The sequence below is a fragment of the Manis pentadactyla genome, chromosome 4 (genome assembly GCF_030020395.1).
Source record: "Manis pentadactyla isolate mManPen7 chromosome 4, mManPen7.hap1, whole genome shotgun sequence".
NCBI classification, from domain to species: Eukaryota; Metazoa; Chordata; class Mammalia; order Pholidota; family Manidae; genus Manis; species Manis pentadactyla.
In genome coordinates, this window is record NC_080022.1 from 96,656,620 (window position 1) to 96,680,458 (window position 23,839).

Below are 23,839 nucleotides of genomic sequence, written 5' to 3' on the forward strand. Positions count from 1 at the left end.
TCTGGTTGATTGGTCCTTTGGAGTAAGTGGAGTGTTGAAGTATCATTCTATTTTCCCTTTTAATTCTGTTAGTATTGTTTCATATATGTCAGTGCTCCTCTGTTGGGCACATATTTATAATGTTTATATCTTCTTGTTCAATTGACCGCTTAATCATTATGTAATGTCCTTCTTTGTCTCTTGTGAGTTTCTTTCTTTTGAAGTCTATTTTGTCTGATACAAGTACTGCAACTCCTACTTTTTTCTCCATATTATTTGCATGAAATATCTTTTTCCATCCCTTCACTTTGAGTCTGTGTATGTCTTTTGGTTTAAAATTAGTCACTTGTAGGCAGCATATAGATGGGTCTTGTTTTTTTATCCATTCAGTGAATCTATGTCTTTTGATTGGTGCATTCAGTCCATTTACATTTAGGGTGATTATCAATAGGTATATACTTATTGCCATTGCAGGCTTTAGATTTCTGGTTACCAAAGGTTCAAGGTTAAGTTCCTTACTATCTAAGAGTCTAACTTAACTCACTTAACGTGCTATTACAAACACAATATAAAGGTTCTTTTTTTTCCTCCTTTTCCTTCCTCCTCCATTCTTTATATATTAGGTCTCACATTCTGGACTCTTTGTCTATCCCTTTACTGACTTCGGGGTTAGTTGATTTGATTTTGCATCTGCTTAGTAATTAATTGTTCTATTTTCTTTGCTGTGGTTTTATTTCCTCTCGTGACAGCTATTTAGCCTTAATAACACTTTCATCTATAGCATTCTCTCCAAAATACACCATAGAGATGGTTTATGGGAGGTAAATTCTCAGCTTTTGCTTATCTGAAAATTGTTAAATCTGTCCTTCAAATTTAAATGATAATCTTGCTGAATAAAGTATTCTTGATTCGAGGCCCTTCTGCTTTATTGCATTAAATACATCATACCACTCCCTTGTGGCCTGTAAGGTTTCTGCTGAGAAGTCTGATGATGGCCTGATGGGCTTTCCTTTGTATATGATCTTATTTCTTTCTCTGGCTGCTTTTAATAGTCTGTTCTTATCTTTGATCTTTGCCATTTTAATTACTATGTCTTGGTACTATATGTTTTCTTTCTTGGGTCCCTTGTGTTGGGAGATCTATGTACCTTCATGGCCTGAGAGACTGTCTCCTTCCCCAGATTGGGTAAGTTTTCAGCAATTACCTCCTCAAAGACACTTTCTATCCCTTTCTCTCTCTCTTCTTCTTCTGGTAGCCCTATAATAAGAATATTGCTCCATTTGGATTGGCCACACAGGTCTCTTAATATTCTTTCATTCTTGAGATTCTTTTTTCTTTCTGTGCCTCAGCTTCTTTGTATTCCTCTTCTCCAATTTCTATTTCATTTAACGTCTCGTCCACTGTATCTAATCTGCTTTTAATACCCTCCACTGTGCTCTGCAGTTATTGGATCTCTGACCTCAATTCATTCCTGTGTTCTTGAATATTTTTCTGTACCTCAATGAGCATGTTAATGATTTTTATTTTGAAATCCCTTTCAGGAAGATTCATGAGGTCGATTTCATTTGAATCTTTCTCAGGTGTTGTAGTTTTAATTTTACTTTGAACCAGGTTTCTTTCGCATTTCATGTTTGTATATGGCCCCCTCTAGTGCCCAGAAGCTCTACTCTCTGGAGCTGCTCAGTCCCTGAAGTAATGTCAGGGGTTGCAGCAGAGCAGTATTGGTTCCTGGGGGGAGGAAAGAGCTGTTTCCTGCTTCCCAGCTCCACTGCCCAAACCAGTGGGGTGAGCACACAGGTATAAGCCTCTATGCTTTGCATTTGTAGTTGCTGTAGATAGGGCTTCCCTCTGGCTGGCCTAACGCCAGGGTAGGGTTTGCCAGTTTGCAAGCCAGGTGGGGCTGGCCAGGAGAAAGGTGCAGTAGGCTGTGTATCACAGAGGGCGTCCTTTGAGCTGTGTAGCCAGCCTGGGAGCTGGACCACCTGAAGATCGAGAAAGTTTCCAACCTGCTGGGTAGAGTGCCCCTGGACAATTTTGTCTACCTGTCCTTTCTCCTGAGCAGTAAGTTCTGTGCAATCCATGCCCCTTTAGCAGGCCTTTTGCTGTTAGGAAGCCTCTCAGACTGCCCACCTTTCTTTTGTCCCAGAGAAGCTGGATATTGATCCCTGCTTTCCACAAGTGGTTGGCATCTCATTCTCTCCACCTGGCTGTCTTAGCTTTCCAAACCCGTAATCACAAGAGTACCATGAAAGCACCATGAAATGTAGGTTTGTGCTCCCAGAGCAGATCTCCAGAGTTAGGTATTCAGCAGTCCTATGCCTCCACTCCCTCCCTGCTCCATTTCTCTTCCTCCTGCTGGTGAGCAGGGGTGGGGTAAGGGCTTGGGTGCGGCCGGGCCATGGCTTTGGTACATTACCCTGTTCCCTGAGGTTTATTCTTTTCTCCAGGTGTATTCAGTTTGGTGCCTCTCACACCCGCCATCATTTTTTTTTTAATCAGCTGACTTTTGACTATGGATCACATTTTGTTGCCTTTTTGTATATCTAGTAATTTTTTATTAGATGCTAGTCATTGTGAATATTATATTATTCAATGTCTAGATTTTGTTGTCTTCCTTAAGGAGTGTTGATTTTTTTTTTTCCCATCGTCATCGCTCTCCTTTCCTCCCTTCCTTTCTTTCTGCTACAGTTATTTTGTATGTGCCTGATCCATCCGGGGTTGCTTGATTAAGCTTTGTTGAAGCAGGCCTCAAGGATCTTAATCTATGGCTATTTTAGCCCTCCTAGTAAGCTATTACCCCTATGGCTCTCCACTCAAGCTAGTTAGAACTCAAACTCCTGGCCCTGTGCAAGCTCTGGGAATTGCTAACTTTACATCTCTCAGGGAGTTCTTAACCTGGCCACATGGAGTCTCATTTTTAGCTCTGTATTCAGCAACAGACTCAGGGGGGCACCTATGCAGATTGCTAGAGCCTCTTCTTTATAGCTCTGTTTTCTGACACCTTGTCTTACAAATTCCAGACTTCTCATATTTCTTGAACTCAGATTTCTGTCCCCTCAATTTAGAGTCTTCTGTAATATGTCTGGGGTCTCCCTCCCTGTGCTACGGCCCAAAAATTGCCTCCAGGCAGAAAGTAGAGGAAATCATAAGATTCCTTTGTGTGTAGTCTCCTTTTCACTTCTCTTAAGAGATCACATTCTTGTTCCATCAATAGTGCAATGTCTGACAATAGTAGAAGTCTCTCTTTTATTAATTGTTTTGCTCAAATTGTCCCAGATCTTGTCAGTGGGCACCCCTTCTCAGTGGCTTTCTTTTTTATGTCCTTCTGACATATCCCTATAATTTTTATGGCATTTACATACTTCCTAGTACAATTAGATGTTCCAAGCTCATCTTGTACTTCCCTTTTCCCAGACCTAGAATTGGAATTTGCAAGAAGATCTGTTATCTTTCAGTAAAGAATGATAATTGGAGACCAAATGTGACCATTCTGTGTGTGTGTTAACTGCTACTGATATATCATTGTGTCCAGGTTCTTGAAAGAGTTATGGACTCTTCAATTTGTAAGTTAAGAGGTCTTGTTAAGATCTGAAAAGGCTGCAGCTGTTTGGAACCTATGATTTAAAACTAAATAAATTGTAGCTCCTTTCTAGGACAAACCTCACACTGAGGAGAGACTGCAAAACTAGGACAGCAGAAGTAAATTTAAAAGAAGATCCAAGTAAAAGTGGCAGAGGCAGCAGAAAGTACACATTTTATTAACTTGTTTTAACAAGGAAAGAGGGAGCTCTAAAGCTATTAAATATAAATGATACCCTGAAACACCCCATGGAGGCAAAATGCAAACTTACTTATAAGGGAATGAAAATCAGATTGTTCTCAGGCTTTTGAAGAACAATACTTTAAGTCAGAAGACAATTAAATAAGTGATTAATATAATTAATGAAAATATGAGCCAAAGATTTCATACCCACCCAAACAAACTTTAAAGGCCACAGACAAAGTGCTATGATGATCCTGTGAACCATTCCTGGGAAACCTAGTAGAGCTTTAGACAACCACAATTACTGAAGCAATAGCATGATGATTGGTAGTTAGATTAAATATGTATTTACCCACAAAATAAAGAACAAATCAGATTATAAAGCAGAGAGTGCAGTTCACATGGCAATTGCTTTGCCAGTAGAGAGAGAACTTGAGAATCCAAACATAGTGAGAATAAAGAAAGCAGACGCAAGAAAGTAGCATAAATTTGCTGATTACTATGTTTTGTTTTGGAGTAAAAACATATTTGATGGCAGAGAAAGATGGACGTGGGAAGAAGAGATGACTAGATAATTTTAATATTGTTCACTGAAAGGACAAAAACAAAGAAAGGAGGGAGTATTACATAAAGCTAAAGAGTTATTATGTAAAGGTATAAAGGCAGCCATTAGAATAAAAATACAAATTTTCCTTAAAACAGAGACATCAAATAAAATATACCACCTAGTGAAAGGCTCTTTATATAAAGATTTGTGTACAGGTAAAACAGAAAAACATAACAAAACTAGGCCAAAAAAATACTGATAGCATCTATAAAGAAAGTTTTACATTGGCTACAAAGTCCAACACTATTTGTAAAACAAAGAGATTCAGAGAAATAAAGAAATAAAAAGATGGACAAAGATATATGAGACAAATGCAAAGAAGGCAGTAGTTGCAATTCTGAAATCTGACAAAGAAGATTTATGGGAGGAAATCATAGATAAGGAGTCAGATTTAAAAACAAAAAAATATTTTATATGATGTTAAAAAGAGTCTGGAGTTGTAGTCAATAGGAGTCTTTGAAGGATAAACTATAGATGGACAAGAATGACTTGAACTTTTTAAGACAGTTTAGATGGAGGTGACATGGGAGTCAGGGGATGCAGTCAGAATGGGGGCAGGGCCACAACACTGCTTGAGTGCCTCCTCTAGGCAGGTTTATATTTATGTTCTCATTTTAATTCTAATAACAACTATATGAGGTGAGTCTTATTCATATTTTACATATGATGATTCTGTGGCTCAGGAAGATTAAGTAACGTGTCTAGGTGAAGCAACTAAGTAAGACACTAGAATAAAGATTTTGAAGGCAGTTTTACCAAGCTTTTCGTCATTACATAGTGCTGTTTATTATTATTTTTTAAAGTCTGAGCAATAAAGTGTGAGGGTCTAAGGCAGGGCAGAAGGACAGATATTTAAGAAGCATAATTAGGAAGCCTGCAGGATGGACTGGACATCACATAAGAGTAACAAGAAAATAAATCAAGAATTCTAGAGCCATTCTAAAAGCTAGTACCCACAGGAGTTACAAATATATGGAAAAGGAAAACAAACCAGACTGTCCTTTTATGTCTTTTATTGTTTAGTAATTTTTATTCTTCCCCAAACCTGCATTAATGTGGGTAAAATTGTAACATTTCCAGAATATCTCACCTGGCTTTAGTACATTTGCATATCCTCAGGGGTGGAGAGAAGTTCGTCTCCATATCAATGGGTAATTACCTGGGCAACTGAGGGTGTGTCTGAACCTGAGAGGTTAAGGGGTGGGGGCTGGCTGGCTTGCTTGCTGGCTTCCTCCAGATTAGAGGAGAAAGATGGCCCGAGACTGCAGCTTGTGAGCAATAAAAGGATTTTAAACTTTCTTTCTTCCTTTGACTGATTTCGGTTTTTTAGAGGTATTTTGCCCCAGGATTTCCTCTCCCCAGACTTACAACTAACTAAAACCAAAACTTAAGTGTACCCGATATCTTGTTATGTGTTAACAAAAAATAAAAGCAAAAAACATTATTACAACTACCACCAAGTCCTATGAGAACTATTAAGACTGGAATAGATACACCAACATCTAGATAAAAATCCAGAATGGATTACCACAAAGAAGGTACTGTATGCTTCTTCCTTTTTTTGTTTGGGGAAGGGGCAGATCTTAAAATTAGTAATATCCTATTGATGAACACAAAAATGTTTGTTCTCAGAGTCCAGGTCATTGACAGCAAAAAATTATTCTTACTGCATAGGTTTTAGAAATTGATTCCTAACTAGGAATAAAATTTAGATAGCAACGTGTACATACGTACTCATAGATTCTTAAAGTCTAATGACTTTTTTAAAAGTCACAATATAGAATCTTCTAGCTTTTCTACTTTTAAACCCTGCAAGTTCTCTGAAAATTTTTCTTCTTATCAAATCTGTTTAATTCTAGTCCCCTAGCTCAGTCTTCACAATTTCATATGAGATATTCTACTGAACTATTTCTAAATGTTTATTTAAATAAGGATGGTTCGCCTCATTTCTTATTCCATCTCATACTTACATGGAATGGTTCTCAAGTAGAGATTATCTCTGATCACTTGCTGCAGTTTGTGGTCAGTTGATCCCTTCTGAAACTGAAGACTCAGGTAATGCCGCAAATCTTTATTAATGACTTTGCCTACAAAACAAATTACAGAAGACAAAACACATAATAACCAGTTAAATATTGATACTAGTAATTGAGTATCTTTAAACCATTTACCTTGAAACAGGGAAAAGAAAACAGATATTTTACTAAAAACAGGACAACTAATACCAAATTATTATAGGTACACTATAATTAAAATATATACCTGTAATATATAAATGTGGGCATAATTTTACATGGTAGCAAAGGGAGAAGGCATAGGTCAGAGAATATGACAGATATCCAAGGTAACTGGTTACTTGGTTTTAAATCACTTCTATATACTGATAACTTTCAAATTCTTATCATGTCTCTATCTCTGACCTATCTCCACCAAGCTCCAATTAATCAGACTCACTCATATATATCACAGATACCTTTGGAAGTCAAATAAGCACCTCAAATTTCATACAGCCAAAACAGGACTCTTAGTTTCACCCTCCCCCAATATTTTCCTCTCCTCCAGTTCTCCCTGTCTTAGAAAATAACAGTACTACCAACCCAGTAGATCAAACCCAAAAGTGAGAGGTCATTCTTCATTTCTCTTTTTCCTTTCTGTCCCCCAGATCCAATCCATGAGAAACTTTTGTCATTTCTACCTCTGAAAATATCTGGTACTGTCTACTTCTCTCCATTTCCATTGCCACCACCCAAATCTAAGCCACCATCGTTTCTCATCTATTATTCTGCAACAGCCTTCTAATTGGTCTTCCTGCATCCATTCTTGCCTCCTTCCTGCTTCCACCATTCACCCAGGAGCCAGAGTGAGATTTAAAACATAAACCAGATGGTCACTACTCAATGTTACAGTCACCCAATGACTTCTTGCTCTACATGCAATAAAATCCAAAACTTCTAAACAGGCTTAGAAGGCCCTACATGTTCTAGCTCTGGCCATTTCTGACCCAAACTTGTTCATTCGTTCCACTCTCAAACTACACTTCACTAACACTGGCCATCTTCTGACCTTTGTATAGGCCACATGGGCCCTACCTCAGGGCCTTCTGCCTACCACAAGACTGAATAGGCATCTTCTGTTTGCTTGACTCCCAAAGTGAATAAATAAGAGAAAGATTTTTTTCTTACTTGTGGGGAAAATGGAAGACAAAAAGTGGAATATTAGGGATCTCAAAGAAATATTAAGCAGAAAAATAGGGAACTGCAGAAATCTGCAGCAGTGAATTTGTAGTGAGGGTTGAACTTAAAATGAAAATCAAAGCAATCCAAACACTGTTCATTAGACAAGACTTCAGATAATTAGAAAAGAGCAAAGCTAAGACAAAAATAGATTATCTTATTGAATAAGAAATGACTAGCTGATTAAAATGTACTCCTTGTTTTATTTGAAACAGCACAGTTATGACAAGGTTAGATAAATCAAAAGATTACTACAGATTAGTTCATTCTTTTAACTGTAATTCCATAATGTAACATTTGTAATCCCCTCCTTTTTGTCTTTTCTCACACATATAATAAACATAACCTATATGTGAGGGTGTTAATATAAGCAGGATATCAGAGTGCTTCTAAAGTTTAGAGATAACAATCAGATCCTCAACTAACAACACAAACCAGAAAGTCCCTGTTTGCCTTGCCAAAAATAGATGCTTAGGAGGGGAACAGATCAAAGAAGAAAACCTGAAAGTTATTTGCAGGGATAGCACAGAAGAATCCCTAGTCCCAGAAGTTGCTTCTGCCTGGCATTTAGGGGCCCCAACAACCTTAGTCCAATTTAGATGGAATCATATGATTTCATATTTTGTTTATATTACAGTAATTGTTCATTGATGGGTAGAAGAAAAACCTAATTTATAATCAATACTGTACAGTTTCATTGCTTATTGAACAAAAACATACCCAATAATGAGTTCATTAAGTATTAAAAAAATTGGGTAAGTGGTGTTTCAAATACTTTGTAAAAAACATTATAAAAAACTTGGTGGATTGTTATATAGATGCTTCAAAATATCTAGAAATATCTAGAAATCGGCTGTCCAACATATTTTCAGGAATAGATTTAATTCGGATAAAGGATAATGCCTGTATAATTAAGAAGACAATTTGAATCAACAATATTTTTCAACTCAAGATTTTCTTTTTTTTTTTATTTGAAACTGTAAGATATGATATAACTCGCAGAGGTAACTATAAAATGCTAAGAATGTAGGCTGGATTTTAATCTATAAAAAAGCAGCCATAAATAAGATATAATTAAAGACAAAGCCATAATAAAAATCACAGATCACAAGTTACAGCATGAGGAGGTCTCTTATGGGGAAATGATGATAAAACAACTCAATTCCTGTTTCAAGAGCCCACAAGATTTTAAGACAAAGGATAGTTAACGCAGAAAGGACTAGGTTTAAAGAATAACACCTAGAATTATCAGGGCTGGAATTGCACTCTCAATTTTCACCCTCAGCTTCTACTGGAATTCTGGATGCAATGCTGAGATGAAAAGCAAAGCAAAGGGTGAAGGACAACTTCTTAAATGTGGTATTGTAGTTAAATTGTGCAGCTATTCAAAAAAGCCATCATGCACTTCTGAGGCTGAAGACAAAACATTACAAGTATCAATGAGATGTCAATTATAAAGTATTAACAAATAATACAGGTTGGCATTTCTTAACATTAATAATTAATAATAAAATATATTGGATGTAGCAGTCATCATGGACTTCCCTGCTTCAAGAAACCAAAACTTTTTTAAAGGAACAAAATATTATGGCTCCCTCTTTGATATGATTCCAAGGAATTTTTTTAAAAAGACAAAAAGTACAAATGCCCTAAATAGGCAGATGACAGTGGAATTATTACTAGAAGGCCAACAGTAACATTAACTCACAGACACTGCTGTGTTATCTATCTTAGCAAGTTGTTTCTGAACTTCTTGACTTTTGTTTCGGGAGAACATCACAGAAACTTGTCAGTTCAAGGGTATAAAACATTTACGTGGAGTTAATGTAGCTGTTAAATAAAGACTTCATAATTTAGCATTCTTAAGTAGCTGAGTAGCTAGCCTTTTGCTTTAAGATTTTTCCTTTACTTCTAAGTGATTTATAATTCAAGTTCATTTATGAAACTTGAAATTAGATCTATGTATCTTACAAATACAGCTCAAGTAGGGAAGTCTTTAAGATCTCAACCATCTGAATAAATCCAGGTGCTCAAGTTTCAATATACAAATCTTAGTCAAAAGAACTCATAACCTCAAATCCATACTTTCTGAATATATGCAAGTTAATATTCACTTCCAGTTCTCTTTGAGGAACAGTGCATAGAGTCACTACGGGTTATTAGTTAGATAAACCCTGTACGCAGCTGTAAACCAATCTAATTGCCAACATTTCATTGTCTTTTCCATAAGGATAGCCTAAGAGACTTTGTCAACCACTTGCTGAAGTCAAGATACATGTCTTCACTATTCTCTAATTCAGTAGCAATTTTAAAATGAAAAAGAACAAGAAAGAAAATGAGGTCAGTTTTCCATATACTGTTCTTACAAATTCATGTTGATTCAATGATCATCCCATTCTTTTCTAAACAGTTAAAATATTTTATTTTATTTTTTTACAATCTTCATATTTTGCCACAGTTTAAAGCTAGGGAAGTGGACTTGGTATTTCATGATCTACTTTATGCTTTTGTGATAACTGGGACATTTGTCTCTCTTCAGACTCCTGGTACTTCTCACATTCCCCATGATTTCACAAATACTGACAATAACCCTAAGACCATATCTGAGAGTCAGTTCAATACTTGGGAGGCAAGTCAGTTCAGTCTTGAAAACTTAAATTCCTTTAAAATGAACAATAATTCTACTATCTTCTCATCTTTTTAAAAATTTAATTTCCCCCATATCAGGTTGTTTGTTTTACCTTTCTTTTACTGTTGGGAAAGTAATTCTGTTGGTTCAAGATTATGGAATCAAAGTAAGAATGCTTAATATAAGATTTCCACCTATAAACAGCTAACATTAACATCTTCTTCAAACAGTAAGTCTACCTCTTCTTCCTTGTTGCTCTTGTTCCAAACACAACTTTAAAAGCTCTTTGTGCTCTCCGAAGTTTCTTAGCTCCTTTTGAGCTCGGACCTGTAGAAAAGAAATTCTTAAATGTTCATTCTTACAGTCTACCTAGCTCTGCATAGATGTGATTTTGTGCTCCTTCCATCTATCAATCACACATATCCTTTAAAAACCTGTGTTGCTCTGAACATTCTGTACACCCATAAGAATTTCTTCACATAACTTTTCTTTTAGAAACCTTGTCTTGGAAGCCCACCTATAGACGCTATGAATTTTGAAAAATCTGTTTTCCTCAAAGGCAAAGTATGGGCATAACCATGCCCCAGTTCTCTTCCTCACTATGATGACTATCAGAGATACCCTGCTGACTATCCCAATAAAATGTTTAACTAGCTCAACATTACTAATGTTACTACCTAGTCCTTTCCCAGTAGACCTGCAGTCAGTGCATTCATTCTATTGCTTCTCCCACCTCCTGAGTTCCACAGCAAGAAGAGAAAGCTCCATGAACGATACCCAAAGCTTAACCCCAAACTGGCTCCGTGGCTCAAGGCAGGGTGTCTCCAAAACAAATCAAACTGTAGTCCACTTGTCTGTGAAACTGTAAATGGCACGTTAAGAAGACTTCTCCAGATAATCAGTATCTACACAATTCATAATAAAGTACATTTTATGGCAGTTATTAAAAAATATCTTATATGGTCATCAAACATAAAGGTTTTTCGGCTAAGGGCCAAAGCCATGGTTTGTTTTTACAGAATAGTCCCAGTCTAGCACACAGAATCAGTACTGTGTTTTGTATTTTTTATTGTTCATTTGACCCTCTCCATCCTCAAATACATGAAATTTGAGAATACTCATTTAACTGATACAGTACTCTTTAATAGTCTCTATATAAATTTATCTTAAATTGTTTCTTAATGACATTGATTTTAACTCCATCAAAATAATAAAATAAATAATTCCTTGAAGCAGCACACCAAGTCTTTAAAACTAGGTTTTAATTATGGTTTATGTGCCGATTCCTTTTCTATTATTTATTTATTAATATATTTAAATATATTCACAAAATAGTGCCCGGCTACCCTGAAATATAAAATAAGGCTAAATTAACCATTCAAATCTATTGTCCTCTAGCACCACCGAGGATTACAAATCTAGAGCAGGAAAAAAAAATTCCCTTCTGCTTTTTCTCAGAGGAAAGTTGTAGGAATAGAAGAGAATGAGAAACAGAGAACACTGATGACTAGTGTTATATATAATTTTTAAATTATTACTATATTATACATATTACATTACATGCTCTATGTTTTCACTCCTCATGAAAACCTTTGAGTAGGTGGTATTATTACTCCCATTTCATAGATAAGGAGCTGAGGTGTGGAGAGGTTAAGTAACTTAGCCAAGGTTACATCACTAGAAGTAGCAGACCTGGGATCTGAACCCTGTCATCCTAGCCCCAGAACCTACAGTGTATGCCCTGTGCAGGAATGCCAGCGATGTCCACCCCACTCCATCTCTCTCTCTCTCTCTCTCTCTACTTTGATAACTTTCTTCTCTTGCATAATTATAAGAGTATAAACTTATGAGAGCTCTTTCATTAGAGCTTACCCTTCCATGAAACAGTTGCATCTATTGTGTAAACAAATATTTACTGAGTAGGGGGCACCTGGGGGTAAAGCAGTGAATGAGAGTACAGCCCAGCGGAACAAAACAGTCTCAAATGAATGTTGAAGAAATTTCAAACATGGGAGCATTATGAAAGAGAAATATACAGCACTGTGGGAATCTAAGATCTAGATCCTAAGTCTGGGGATCTTGGAAGATTCACTGTATAAGTTACACTGGGGGTCAAAGCTGAAGGACAAATAGGAGCCAGCTAGGCCAAAAAAAAGAGGGGGAGTTGCTGAGGGAGTGGGACATGCAAAGACACTTATTTGAGGTGGGAAAGAACAGAGTGCTTATAGGAACTGAGAGAAATCCAGTATACTAGTTCTTAAGAAAGTGAAGAAGAGTTCATGCAAGCTGAGACAAGAGTTCCAGGGGCCAGTGGGTCAAGTAGAACCTTATAAGAGTAATTTACAAGAACACCAACTAGCTCAGGCCTGATTCCAAGGCCCTTCATGATTGCTATAAGCTAACAACTATGGATATATTCTTTCCGGCCACCTCTTCATTCCATATTTGTATTCAAACACCATCTCATTATTTCTATTCTGTCTTCTATTTATAAGAGTATATTCAAGGTATTTGTAAAGTCAGAATACCAATAACTACATAATTCTTCATACCACTCTCATTCCAGGCAAGTAGGAACTTAATGATTCCTCCTGCTAATGGAGGTCACATTCATTTGTTTTTTTGCCCCCAGCTTTACTGAGATATTATTGACATATACAAGTTTAAGGTGTATAACATGATAATTTGATAGATATATATATATTACAAAATGATTACCACTCTAAGGTTAGTTAGCACCTTCATTCCCTCACATAATTAGCATTTTTGTGTTTACAGTGATAAGATTTAAGATCCACTCTCTTTAACGCCTTTCAAGTTTATAACACGTACTATTCATTATAGTCAGAACTTACTCATCTTATAGCTGGAACTTTGTACCTTTCAACCAACATCTCCCTATTTCCTTCCCCCCCTGGCAACCACCATTTTACTCTCTACTGCTTTGAGGTTGGCTTTCTTAGATTCTACATATAAGTGAGAACATACAGCACATGTCTTTCTGTATCATAGGTCACATTTTCTTTCTGTATTACAACTTATGTATTGTACACGTTAAAACTGTAGTGTCCATTCTCATTGGTTCCTGGAAGCAGCCATCATACACTGGTTAGTTTTCATCTATCGCCCTGGGTCCTACATCAGTGGCAGTTTAAGGTCAAATTCACTGGTGTACACCTGGTTTTTGCCCTGTACAACCTAAAAAGTTTTTTTTTCCTTCCTCTCTTTCTTTCCTTTTCTTCCTTCCTTGCCTCCATTCCCCCCTTCCTTATTATTATTTTTAATTGCAATCAGAAGAATTGGGAACACAGCTAAAGAAAGAACTCTTCGGTTTCGGTAGTCTGTATGTCTGAAAAATCCCTGAAATGTAGAAAACAAAGCATATCCATTCCTAAAAGCCTAACCCTGCTTAATTTCATATTAATACAGCACTGAAATTGTTTCATTATATTCAAATTATGTGTAAATAAAACCCATTATCATGCTGCATGCTTTTTTAAAAAAATAGTTTTTATGGCTTTTATTTGCTTAAATAAAGCAAGTATTTCTGAGTAGGATGTATTTGAAAATAAAAATCATTTCTCTAAAACATAATTCAGATACATGGCCAGGGATTTGAACTATAAAGAAAAAGGATCCTTCTGACAAGAGGGTACAAAGCCATCTACTGTGCCCTGTCATTTTCCCAGAAAACAGAGTAACTAAATTCAGTAGTCTTTGCATATCAAAGTTATGTGCTTGAATAGAATGGCCAAGACTTGAGGTGGAAGATCTGTTGGACAGCAGCCCTCACCTTTTAACTGCACGCCCGTTAAGGTGTCTTAACCGAAGTTAAGGTGTCTTAACTTTCATTAAGACAGCTAATAGGGACAGCTGGAAGGGAATAAGGACCTGCCTGATTAGATGCCTGACTGAGAAAAAAACAGACTGAGAATTCAGATTTTATTTTTAAGATGCATCATTATCTAAACAATCTCAACCTGTAGGTTGTGGCAGTGGGCTGATATAATTAATCACCAATAAAGGAACAATTTAATAATCTTTCTTTCTCTGACGGTTTTTAAAAATAGGAATTTTACTAATCTTTAAAGATGTTCTCAAGTAAATGGCTAAAGGTCCTACAGACTATATTACACACCAACCATGATCTGACTCCAAGGAAAGTCAACATTCCTTAAACAAAGTCTTTAAGTATTTCCATTTTCATTTCTAAACTCTGTGTTTAATCAGTAATATATTTAAAAGGATTTTTTTATTATCCTTACAAAATATGGTTATGAAAAATGTCAAAATTCCAAAGGAACAATTTTGGGGATAAATGGCCACTTCTATGTATATAACCCCACTCAGATTCATCCACTAAAATCCTTTCCCCCAACTCACCCCAACTATAAGGCTGAGCAAATCAGGACTTTTCCAGAAAATATCAATATAAATGAGTGTCAGAAGATCTCTACTCCCATTTCACATTAAAGGATGGAAAGCAAAGAGAAGAAATCTGTACCCCCTAAATGAAACCAAAGACAAGAAATGAATCTATTCCAAAGATAATTAGAATTTCTATAAATTCCAGTTTCAAACAGTCAGAATTAAGAAACTGTACTGTAAGAAACCACAATTAAGTGTACTAAGGGACTTATCCAGCTTGACAGTCCTGAAGTTAGATTCAAGAACTTGAAGAGAGTCTTCTGGACAACATGACAACTAAACCACTTTTACAAAAAGCTCTCTCTCTGATACAAAGCAAAATGAGGAGAAATAATCAAAACAGAAGGAAAAAGTTAACCTTTATCAATTCAAATATCAAATTTAAAGAATACAACACAATTTGGACTACAATGAGAAAATGCCAGAAGCTGATATTCAATGCTGTAGCTCATAATAAGCACAGCAAATTCTGCAGATTCTGAGAATAAAATATTCAGAAGAACCCCAGTGACATCCCCAGCTTATATGGGCGATGGGAGTGCATGCCAGGCCTGAAGGAAGAACTCATTGGACAAACACCGCCATCTTTCTTCTATCCGAGCTTCTTTACTAGGAGGTGCAATGTTAGTGGACAAACCTATTTCAAAGCTGCAGACCAGAGTGACTTTGAGAGTGGAATGATACATGCTGGTCTGCAAAAGGTGTATGAGCTGTTGCACCCCAACTCCTAGGAGCAAGAGACAGAAAAATTCAGAGAACAGAGACAAAGCTACCAAAATGTAGCTGTCCTTTGCTCTAGCTCCCTCCCTGCTCCCTACTAAGCAGACATCTGAATAGTTACATAGAGGATATATGCTGCCACATCAAGCTGGCGAGTTCATGTGCTAATTTTAAGAGCCAAGTGGTACCCAGGTAAATAGGAAAGGTAGTCAAGAAATAGCACTGATGGGCACTAAGCAAAGAAGTAACAAGACTATGCTGGCATATTAAAAAGGTAACTGTGGGGAGAGTATAAAGGGGACTGGGCCAAGAATGACAACGGGCATGCAGTTAAAAGGTGAGGGCTGTTTTCCAATGAGAGATAATTTAGATGAGTAGTGGCAGTGGAGAAGAAAAGTAAATGGATTTGAGATTCCCTGTATATACCCATATACATAAAGAGTTTTTTTAATAGAAAAAGAAAAGGACTTGTCTTACACTTGAACTTTACAAAGTCTCAGATTCAGAACGTTCTGTAAAATATTTTATTTTGAAAATCACAAAGTTCTGTCTGGAAAAGACTTGTTAGCCTGAACGAACAACAATTGTTTCAAGAGATAACCAGCACAACTGCTATGAGGCGAGAGAGGGAAGGGAAGTTAAATAAACTGAGAAGATTTAGTAATTATCCCTTGGGGTAGTTTCTCACAGTGGCACGTGGTAGATGTTACTGTCAAGCAATTTTGCAATTATCGTTTGAAAAAAGTGATTCAGTCCATGCTTAAGTTACGAGATCATGAATATATGTCAAAAGAAAAAAATAGGGGAAAAAAATTCTGCCCTAACTGTCCTTGTGGCTGGGACAGGATTATACACAAATTTTTAAAATACAGTATCTCAAACAACAAAGAATGAAAGAAGGAGGTGATCTGGAAAACTATGTTACATGATTCATTTCAGTGTTGACAAAATACCGAAGATTTCATTGAAGAATCTGAACAAAATATGTACATGAAATAGTGGAAAAAACAACATTTGTATATTTTGTTTTAAATATATATGTGTAATTAAATTATCAGTAGAAATCTGATTATATTTTTTTAAGTTTAGATTCACACTGATCAAAGGATTTTTTTAAGTGGCTTAAAAAATTGTAGGATAGCTTAACTACAGAGTCTCCTCATATTTGGGTACACATGATATTCTTAACAGAATTGCATAAGCCCTGATGATATATTTGACAGGAAGATTCAGGAAAAAGTGACAGTGAAAAAAGATTGTTCCAGGTTTCCAACTTGAATAACCAGGTGAGTTTAAGTTCTATTTAGAGAAAATAAATAGACAGGGGAAGGAACAGGTTTGGGATTCGAGGCAGGAAATCAGGTTGTAGTTTGGGGCATGTTACTTGAGATGCTAGTGAAACAGACACCATATGAAAATATCAAGAGATCTGACTTTGGAGCTGTAAGGTCGTTAGGTCACATGGAGTAACTGACAAAAATCAAGGCTTGGTAGAGATGTGGGGCAGTAGTGTTTACATGCATTATGGTATGTAAGTTGGTACAATGTTTCTCAAAGACATTATGATAAATCCATTAATATATATTTGTGTATCTTCTAACAGAAGAGCTCTACTAAAGTTATATTCACACATAAAGTAAAAAAGGTAAAAGGTGAGTGTTTATCACAGCATTATTTATAAGGAATTTAAGTAACTGGTGAGTAAATTATAAACGATGAAACACCTTCAAATACTAATGCATAATGGAGTCTAAACATACTGTTAAGAAAGGGAACTACAGAACAGCATGTAGTGCAAACTGTCATTTGTGGACAGGGTACATGTTTCTTATGTGCACATGTTGAAAAAACATGTTCTAAAATGTGCTCATCTCTGAGTGGGAAGATGTTGAGGGATACCTACCCTCATTTTTATAATTTTGTACAGTTTGAGAGGTTTAAAAAACAAAAACAAAAAATCAATTTCTACCAATTGATAAACATTTTTGTCTTTTTCTTAAATGGTTAAGAATTAGAGCACAATATAATCAATATAATCTTGGAGGTAATTAATAAAAATAGGAAAGGAAGCCCACCAAGGCTGAGTAGAGGGGGCTTTCAGATTCAGGGCTGCAAAACTAGCAGGAAGGAGCACACTGTCAAAGCTGCAGCACCACCCCAGGCTAGAGACCAAACAATTGGGCTAGAAAAGTCAGTCCTGGCTGAAAAACACCAAGCACTGTGCCAGCGCTGAGGCTATAAAAATTCTGATTTTTATAGGTTGTACCTGATCTGGTGTTATGGTACCAGAGACAAGCATAAACAAACATCTACAAAATCCAGTTAAGAAGCATGTGCAAGGTTTACAAAAGTATGCAGCCAAAGAGAAAAGAAATAACTGGGTTTGGTGGGGAAAGCTAGTTAATCTAGGCTGGGAGTATGGGTGGGGAGGATGGCAGAGGGAGCAGAGCTGGCATTCTAGGCAGGGGGAAGAACAGGCAAAGCGGTGGGCATGGGTGTAAAAAGCCAATTGTGGTGGATTATAAGACTAGAGAGATAAGCGGGAAGCTCAACTAACAGAAGGCTTTGCTGATGACACTGAAGGGTGATAACAGGACTGTGTAGTGAGGAAGTCCCTAAAAATTGTATCAGGTAATGACATAGCCAGACTTGTGTTTTAGATGGATCACTCTGGCAACAATGTGGACTATGGAGTCAAGACAAAAATAATTGGAGGGCACTAAGACCAGCACAGAGTGAATTAGCCACAACCCAATTAATACTGGCAGAAGAAGAAGTGATAGAAGGATCAACGCAGCAGAAAACTAGATTGGTGAGACAGGAGATGGGCTCAAGAACCATTTGCTAAACATAAGAAATTGACTGAGAAGTAAATTATCACAGATTTGCAAGTCATCTAATTCAAACTTCAAATAAGAGGAGTCTCTAAAGGAGAAAGGAGAATGAACTCAACTAGTAAGAAATAAAGAGTGCAGTCAAAGAAAACTTGGAAAAATTATAAAGCAATGATATTGGAAATTGAAAGGTTCACCATGTCTCAAGAAAAAGGGAAACAATAACATCAAGAAGACACAAATGTATATTCTTTTTTTGTACTATTTATTTATTTACTCATTCATTTCATTATCATTAATCTACAATTAAATGAAGAACATTATGGTTACCAGACTCCCCCCTTCACCAAGTCCCCCCCCACAAACGCCATTACAGTCACTGCCCATCAGTGTAGTAAGATGCTGTAGACTCACTACTTGTCTTCTCTGTGTTGCACAGTCCTCCCTATGCCATCCCCACATTATACATGCTAATCATAAGGTCCCCTTTCTTTTTCCCTGCCCTTATCCCTCCTTTCCCACCCCTGGTGCCCAGTCCCTTTCCCTTTGGTAACTGTTAGTCCATTCTTGGGTTCTGTGATTCTACTGCTGTTTTGTTCATTCAGTTTTTCTTTGTTCTTATACTCCACATATGAGTGAAATCATTTGATACTTGTCTTTCTTTGCTTGCCTTATTTCACTGAGCATAATACCCTCTAGCTCCAGCTATGTTGTTGCAAATGGCAGGATCTGTTTTTCTCTTATGGGTGAGTAATATTCCATTGTGTATATGTACCACTTCTTCTTTATCCATTCATCTACTGACGGACATTTAGGTTGCTTCCATTTGTTGGCTATTGTAAATAGTGCTGCGACAAACATAGGGGTGCACCTGTCTTTTTCAAACTGGGCTGTGGCATTCTTAGGGTAAATTCCTATAAGTGGAATTCCTGGGTCAAATGGTATTTCCATTTTGAGCTTTTTGAGGAACCTCCACACTGCTTTCCACAATGGTTGAACTAATTTGCATTCCCACCAACACTGTAGGAGAGTTCCCTTTTCTCTGCAACCTCGCCAACATTTGTTCTTGTTTGTTTTTTGGATGATGGCAATCCTTACTGGTGTGAGGTGATATCTCATTGTGGTTTTAATTTGCATTTCTCTGATGACAAGTGATGTGGAGCATCTTTTCATGTGTCTGTTGGCCATCTGAATTTCTTCTTTGGAGAACTGTCCGTTCAGCTCCTCTGCCCATTTTTTAATGGGATTATTTGCTTTTTGTTTGTTGAGGTGCATGAGCTCTTTATATATTTTGGATGTCAACCGTTTATCAGATGTCATTTATGAATATATTCTCCCATACTGTAAGGTACCTTTTTGTTCTACTGATGGTGTCCTTTGCTATACAGAAGCTTTTCAGCTTGATATAGTCCCACTTGTTAATTTTTGCTTTTGTTTCCCTTGCCCAGGGAGATATGTTCATGAAGAAGTCGCTTGTATTTATGTCCAAGAGATTTTTGCCTATGTTTTTTTCTAAGAGTTTTATGGTTTCATGACTTACATTCAGGCCTTGGATGCATTTCGAATTTACTTTTGTGTATGGGGTTAGACAATGATCCAGTTTCATTCTCTTACATGTAGCTGTCCAGTTTTGCCAGCACCATCTGTTGAAGAGACTGTCATTTCCCCATTGTATGTCAATGGCTCCTTCATCATATATTAATTGACCATAAATGTTTGGGTTAATATCTGGGGTCTCTATTCTGTTCCACTGGTCTGTGGCTCTGTTCTTGTGCCAGTACCAAACTGTCTTAATTACTGTGGCTTTGTAGCAGAGCTTGAAGTGGGGGAGCGAGATCCCCCCAACTTTATTCTTCCTTCTCAGGACTGCTTTGGATATTCGGGGTCTTTGGTGTTTCCATTTGAATTTTTGAATTATTTGTTCTAGTTCGTTGAAGAATGTTGTTGGTAATTTGATAGGGATTGCATCAAATCTGTATATCGCTTTGGGCAGGATGGCCATTTTGATGATAGTAATTCTTCCTAGAGAAGAGCATGGGATGAGTTTCCATTTGTTAGTGTCCTCTTTAATTTCTCTTAAGAGTGTCTTGTAGTTTTCAGGGTATAGGTCTTTCACTTCCTTGGTAAGGTTTATTCCTAAGTATTTTATTCTTTTTGATGCAATTGTGAATGGAATTGTTTTCCTGATTTCTCTTTCTATTATTTCATTGTTAGTGTATAGGAAAGCCACAGATTTCTGTGTGTTAATTTTGTATCCTGCAACTTTGCTGTATTCCGATATCAGTTCTAGTAGTTTTGGAGTGGAGTCTTTAGGGTTTTTTTATGTACAATATCATGTCATCTGCAAATAGTGACAGTTTGACTTCTTCTTTACCAATTTGGATTCCTTGTATTTCTTTGTTTTGTCTAATTGCCGTGGCTAGGACTTCCGGTACTATGTTGAATAAGAGTGGGGAGAGTGGGCATCCCTGTCTTGTTCCCGATCTCAGAGGAAAAGCTTTCAGGTTTTTGCTGTTCAGTATGATGTTGGCTGTGGGTTTATCATATATGGCCTTCATTATGTTGAGGTACCTGCCCTGTACACCCATTTTGTTAGAGTTTTTATCATGAATGGATGTTGAATTTTGTCGAATGCTTTTTCAGCATCTATGGACATGATCATGTGGTTTTTGTCCTTCTTTTTGCTTATGTAGTGGATGATGTTGATGGATTTTCAGATGTTGTCCCATCCTTGCATCCCTGCGATGAATCCCACTTGGTCATGGTGTATGATCCTTTTGATGTATTTTTGAATTCGGTTTGCTAATATTTTGTTGAGTATTTTTGCATCTATGTTCATCAGGGATATTGGTCTGTAATTTTCTTTTTTGGTGGGGTCTTTGCCTGGTTTTGGTATTAGGGTGATGTTGGCTTCACAGAGTGAGTTTGGGGGTATTCCCTCCTCTTCTATTTTTTGGAAAACTTTAAGGAGAATGGGTGTTATGTCTTCTCTGTATGTCTGATAAAATTCCGAGGTAAATCCATCTGGCCTGGGGTTTTTTTTCTTGGGTAGTTTTTTGATTACCGCTTCAATTTCTTTGCTGGTAACTGGTTTGTTTAGATTTTGTGTTTCTTCCTTGGTCAGTCTTGAAAGGTTGTATTTTTCTAGGAAGTTGTCCATTTCTTCTAGGTTTTCCAGCTTCTTAGCATATAGGTTTTCATAGTAGTCTCTAATAATTCTTTGTATTTCTGTTGGGTTCGTCCTGATGTTTCCTTTCTCGTTTCTGATTCTGTTGATGTGTGTAGATTCTCTTTTTCTCTTAATAAGTTTGGCTAGAGGCTTATCTATTTTGTTTATTTTCTCAAAGAACCAGCTCTTGGTTTCATTGATTTTTTCTATTGTTTTATTCTTCTCAATTTTATTTATTTCTTCTCTGATCTTTATTATGTCTGTCCTTCTGCTGACTTTAGGCCTCAATTGTTCTTCTTTTTCCAATTTTGATAATTGTGATGTTAGACTATTCATTTGGGTTTGTTCTTCCTTCTGTAAATATGCCTGGATTGCTATATACTTTCCTCTTAAGACTGCTTTCGCTGCGTCCCACAGAAATTGGGGCTTTGTGTTGTTGTTGTCATTTATTTCCATATATTTCTGGATCTCCATTTTAATTTTGTCATTGATCCATTGACTATTTAGGAGTGTGTTGTTAAGCCTCCATGTGTTTGTGAGCCTTTTTGCTTTCTTGGTACAATTTATTTCTAGTTTTATACCTTTGTGGTCTGAAAAGTTGGTTGGTAGAATTTCAATCTTTTGGAATTTACTGAGGCTCTTTTTGTGGCCTAGTATGTGGTTTATTCTGGAGAATGTTCCATGTGCACTTGAGAAGAATCTGTATCCTGTTGCTTTTGGGTGTAGAGTTCTATAGATGTCTATTAGGTCCATCTGTTCTAGTGTGTTGTTCAGTGCCTCTGTGTCCTTACTTATTTTCTGTCTGGTGGATGTGTCCTTTGGAGTGAATACTGTGTTGAAATCTCCTAAAATGAATGCATTGCAGTCTATTTCCTCCTTTAGTTCTATTAGTATTTGTTTCACATATACTGGTGCTCCTGTGTTGGGTGCATATATATTTATAATGGTTATATCCTCTTGTTGGACTGAGCCCTTTATCATTATGCAATGTCCTTCTTTATCTCTTGTTATTTTCTTTGTTTTGAAGTCTATTTTGTCTGATACTAGTACTGAAACACCTGCTTTTTTCTCCCTGTTGTTTGCATGAAATATCTTTTTCTATCCCTTGACTTTTAGTCTGTGCATGTCTTTGGGTTTGAGGTGAGTCTCTTGTAAGCAGCATATAGATGGGTCTTGTTTTTCATCCATTCAGTGACTCTATGTCTTTTGATTGGTGCATTCAGTCCATTTACATTTAGGGTGATTATCGATAGGTACGTACTTATTGCCATTTCAGGCTTTAGATTTCTGGTTACCAAAGGTTCAAGGTTAAGTTCCTTACTATCTAAGAGTCTAACTTAACTCACTTAGTATGCTGTTACAAACTCAGTCTAAAGGTTCTTTTCTATTTCTCCTCCTTTTTTCATCCTCCTTCATTCTTTATCTATTAGGTATCAAATTCTGTACTTTTTGTCTATCCCTCAATTGACTTTGTGGAGTCAATTTAATTTTGCATTTGCCTCGCAATCAGCTGCTCCACCCTCCCTACCATGGTTTTACTACCTCTGGTGACAGCTATCCAACCCTAGGAACACATCCATCTATAGCAGTCCCTCCAAAATAGACTGCAGAGATGGTTTGTGGGAGCTTTTGCTTATCTGGAAATTGTTTAATCCCTCCTTCAAATTTAAATGATAATCTTGCCAGATAAAGTAATCTTGGTTCCAGGCCCTTCTGCTTCATGGCTTAAATACATCATGTCACTCCCTTGTGGCCTGTAAGGTTTCTGCTGAGAAGTCTGATTTTAGCCTGATGGGCTTTCCTTTGTATGTGATCTTATTTCTGTCTCTGGCTGCTTTTAGCAGTCTGTCCTTATCCTTGATCTTTCCATTTTAATTACTATGTGTTTTGGTGTTGTCTTCCTTGGGTCCCTTGTGTTGGGAGCCTGAGAGACTAAGTCCTTCCCCAGACTGGGGAAGTTTTCAGCAACTACCTCCTCAAAGACACTTTCTATCCCTTTCTCTCTCTCTTCTTCTTCTGGTATCCCTATAATGCAAATATTGTTCTGCTTGGATTGGTCACACAATTCTCTCAATATTCTTTCATTCTTAGAGATCCCTTTTTCTCTGTGTGCCTCAGCTTCTTTGTATTCCTCTTCTCTCGTTTCTATTTCATTTATTGTCTCCTCCACCGTATTCCAACCTGCTTTTAATACCCTCCATCGTGCTCTTCAACGATTGGATCTCTGACCTGAATCCATTCCTGAGTTCTTGGATGTCTTTCCATACCTCCATTAGAATACTGATGATTTTTATTTTGAACTCCCTTTCAGGAAGAGTCACAATGTCCATATCATTTAAATCTTTCTCGGGAGTTGTATTAATAATTTTACTCTGGACAAGGTTCCTTTGGCATTTCTTGTTTGTATATGGCGCCCTCTAGTGTCCAGAAGCTGTCGTCTCTGGAGCTGCTCAGCTCCTGAAGCAATATCCCAGGTC

General features: G+C 37.0%; 1 protein-coding gene across 5 annotated transcripts in view; it reads right to left on the reverse strand.

Moving 5' to 3' along the window:
- The window catches only part of MAGI3 (membrane associated guanylate kinase, WW and PDZ domain containing 3), a 298,231-nt gene that overhangs the window by 126,108 nt on the left and 148,284 nt on the right, over positions 1-23,839 (reverse strand). For all 5 annotated transcript variants that reach the window (XM_036923409.2, XM_036923408.2, XM_036923411.2 and 2 more), the window contains exon 2: positions 6,320-6,436. In XM_036923409.2, the coding sequence (XP_036779304.2) occupies positions 6,320-6,436 (117 nt within the window). The remainder of the gene's footprint in view (positions 1-6,319; positions 6,437-23,839) is intronic.